Source organism: Helianthus annuus, chromosome 7, assembly GCF_002127325.2.
Source record: "Helianthus annuus cultivar XRQ/B chromosome 7, HanXRQr2.0-SUNRISE, whole genome shotgun sequence".
Classification (NCBI taxonomy): Eukaryota; Viridiplantae; Streptophyta; class Magnoliopsida; order Asterales; family Asteraceae; genus Helianthus; species Helianthus annuus.
Window position 1 is genome coordinate 33,648,912 of NC_035439.2, and position 3,801 is coordinate 33,652,712.

The window sequence follows — 3,801 nt, forward strand, 5'->3', positions numbered from 1 at the left end:
GGTTTGCATGAATTCAATAGAATTTAAGAGAATTGGAATTTGAATTCCATCTTTTAACATGTTTATTTCACAGAATTTGATAGAATTGAAATCTCAATTCCAATATTCATGTGTTTGGTTGACAATAAAATTAGAATTGGAATTGGAATTAGGTATGAATTCCTTCGAATTCTTTTAACTAAAGGAATTTAAAATCCTTCCAATATGTGAAGAAATTAAAGTAAATTTATTGGAATCTTCAACCGTTTCGACCCGCACCTTTCGACCCGTACAGTTTCGAATAGAACCGTCTCAACCCGCACCTTTCGACCCGTACCGTTTCGAATCTAACCGTTTCGACCCGTACCGTACCGTTTCAACGCGAACCGCTTCGACCCTGGTGGTTGTGGGTGCCGGGGTAATGGATTCCAATTCATTTGACAACCAAACACAACAAAAATGGAATTGAGATTCCAATTCCAACAATTTACAATTCCAATTGAAATGTTTAAATTCCTAATCCAGTTTCTTCAAACTCTAATTCCTATTCAAATTCAATTCCAATTCTAAATCATTTCGCGAACCAAACGCACCCTAAGACCCTCCGTAGTGGGGCCTTTTTTTTAAAAAAATTCAAAAAAAAAGCCTAAAAATGCCCAATAACCATTACATAGGGCGTTAAAAAAAAAATTCAAAAAAGGCCCCCTTGGCGTGGTTTTAAAAACGCCTTGCCCCCTTCTCCTTGTCCAATCATCTTTCATCTCCCTTTTTGTTATCCAATAAGATTTTTAGGTGTTTTTTCTTTATTTTATTTAATGCCCCAATAATGCCCAATAATGCCCCATCCTCACTACACTCATTTTAGAAAACGCCCAATAATGCCCCTTTGCTGACTGGACCGCTACATGACGTAAAATACCCTAGGGAGGGGGCATTATCTTCCCCTTCCACTACACATGCTCTAACAGTTTTTGAAACAAATTCATATGTAAACATTACATAAGCCATTTTGCTTAATTTCTCAGAAGAATTAAACAAATAAATGCTAATATAAATTACTCCGAATAAGAAACTATGGGGTGTTGATGGTTTTAGCATCCCCACATGATGGCCTGAATCTTTGGGAACTATAATCATATATTCGAACTTTTCACTTTAGATATTTTGTATACTGTTGCTTTTAACAAGGAGCAATGAACGTGTCTATACATTAATGTGTGCAATATAGGCACACTTACACCAGGGATCTTTTTAATATTAAACAAGATAAAAAAGTTAATTATTGATCTAAATCAATAATTTTAGTTTTTGTAACAGGTTATGACATCAACATTTTATCGATAACTTTTTGTTATTTGTTCGTTCAATAAACTAAAAAAAGTCGTTCAGGTATCAATGGAATTGATCTACTAACAGAAGACTATGTATCAATATTAGGTTGAAATGGTAAATTGAACAAAGGTGACAGACGTTAATAATAACTTACATGCATCTATTAATTTATGACATAATTACAATATGATTTATACAATATAAACAATATGTTGGAGTAATATAAGATTTAATTTACTCTCTAGTCTACAATTACTTTTTGGGTGGTATTTTGGCAAAATCTAGAGTTTTCTTGCCTTGCAACTTGTTGGTAACATAGTGCCTACTATACTCTCCATGGTTGTATTTTCTATACTTGCTTGGGTTGCTTTCATCAACCATTTCTTTCATTGGACCTATCTCTACCTCATAACTTGGAGCATAAAACGTAACGATAGATAGTCGGTCCTTCTCTTTGTGTGTAACCGCTCTATGTTCCGAGCTCTTGTATCTTCCATTCGTCAAAACCTGCTAACATAAATAATTTAATAAAAGTTAAAAATCAAACCCTTTTTCAAGGGAACAAGTACATGTTTAGGGTGACTTTTGAGGCAAAATTATTAAGAAAGTTCTTTAAAAAGACGAAAGTTCACCTCTATGGTGTCACCAATGTTGATAACCAGCGCATTTTCGACAGGTTGAACGGGCACCCATGTATCATTTTTGAGTATGTGTAGGCCAACAGTGTTACCCTTTCCTTGTTGCAACACAGTCAAAGCGCTTCCATCCGAATGGGGGCTTAAACCTAATACGAGATCCGGTCTAGGACATGCGGGGTAGTAGTTCATTCTTATTGCTTGCACGCTCAAGCCAAACATTTGTTCAAAAATGTTTTCGTCAAGCCTCAGGCTTATTGCTATAAATCTCAAAAGATCTTCACACAGCTTTCTGATTTCTCTTGAGTAAGTCTCCACAGTTTGGCTACAAAATATAAAAAGTTGATTGAAAAGCCAATTTCTTCCAACCCATATGTATCCAAAACAAAAAAAAGTAGCTAAAGTAAAGTGCTTTTTGACTTTGCTGTCAAGATTTTAAATTGATTTCAGGCTGGGCTGGTTGTTTTTAATGAAGTTCTCTTTTTAAAAAAGGTTTTAAATTGCAAGTCATATATATATATATGGTGTGACGTTATTGCAGTTATGGAGGAAAAAGATGAGAGTCAAATTCTTTAATGATGAGGTTTTCGGTATTATAAAAAGTGATATATTGGTTTGACCTTTAGTGTTATAAGTAGACAAAAAATGTTAAAATACCCTCTTTTTAGTGGACACTTACCCAAACATTGGTGGGTTTGTTGGCCACAATTTAGGGTTTCTTATGGAGTGTGGGACTAAACCAAGAGCAAACATATTGCACCAATCTAGCTTTTGATCCTCTGAGAACACAAAAGCTTGCCCATATCCCTGAACAGTTCCTGGTGCCATTGGATACTTCTGTTTCTCTTCAACAGGAAGCATGAAGAACTCCATAGCCACTTTCTCAATCTTCTCTAGCAGATCCAGTTCAATTTCATGGTTTATCACCTGAAGCAACACAATAATACAGTTTAAACGTGTTTGTACACAGTATATCCATAGCAATATTTAATGTTCTAACATGAAATACTATATTTATTCTATTTTTTTACCTGAAAAAAACCCCACTCTTCACAAGAAGCTGCAAGCTTCAAGATTTCTAGGTGAAATTCTTCTTTGTTCCCTGTCATGAGTTTTTTAAAATCAATGACAGGTATGCTACTCGACAACGGTGAAGGTGTTGTCCCTAGTATCGGCCTTTCGGCCCTATCACGAACAAACCTGTTGGGAATTTTTGTTTTTCGGGCCTTCTTGAGTTCCTGAACATCGTCTATTTGGCCTACATTAAGAGGCAAATTGAGTACAGGAGCCATGATTAGAAAAAGCTTAGAGGTAAGAAGTTTAGAACTGAGTTTGTATATGAGTTTTTGCTTCAACAATGCAAGTATTTATAGAAGGACTTGGCATGGCACGTTTTGAACTATACATGTGGTATGATGTAACGGCTCATGCTTTTGCACTTTAAAGATTTTATAGACACCTTTTTTTGGTTTCCAACAGGTTCCAATTTTATATGCCAACATAAAAAATATAACAATTTTATTATCAACGGTTGAGGTCACCATTTTTGTAGTTGCAAGATGAGGTCACCATTTTTTAGGCCGAATCTGAAGTGAGATTATCATCATTATTTTCTCTTTCTAATCATGTTAGTGCGTTGAAATTTGTCTAATGTTAACGAAAGTGTGGGATATACAAAACTAATGACTTTTACTCGCAGTTAAATCTGACCTGGTATTCCGTCAGAAATCATTGCGTGTGTATTGTGATACGTTACCGGCGAGATAATTGGGGACCGAATACTAATAAGTACTTTCGTAGTCGCAGGTGGCATATCGCCACACCCTGCCATAGCGCCTTATCGTGGCGTCATATG

The 3,801-nt window shown here is 35.6% G+C and overlaps 1 protein-coding gene across 1 annotated transcript; it reads right to left on the bottom strand.

Moving 5' to 3' along the window:
- Positions 1-1,441: 1,441 nt before the first annotated feature.
- Positions 1,442-3,288, bottom strand: LOC110928623 (protein SRG1). Its single transcript, XM_022171650.2, has 4 exons — positions 2,978-3,288; positions 2,626-2,873; positions 1,944-2,271; positions 1,442-1,818 (listed from the first exon to the last, which is right to left on the bottom strand). The coding sequence occupies exons 1-4, from the start codon at positions 3,236-3,238 to the stop codon at positions 1,564-1,566; spliced, it is 1,092 nt and encodes a 363-aa protein (XP_022027342.1). The 5' UTR covers positions 3,239-3,288; the 3' UTR covers positions 1,442-1,563.
- Positions 3,289-3,801: the final 513 nt, after the last annotated feature.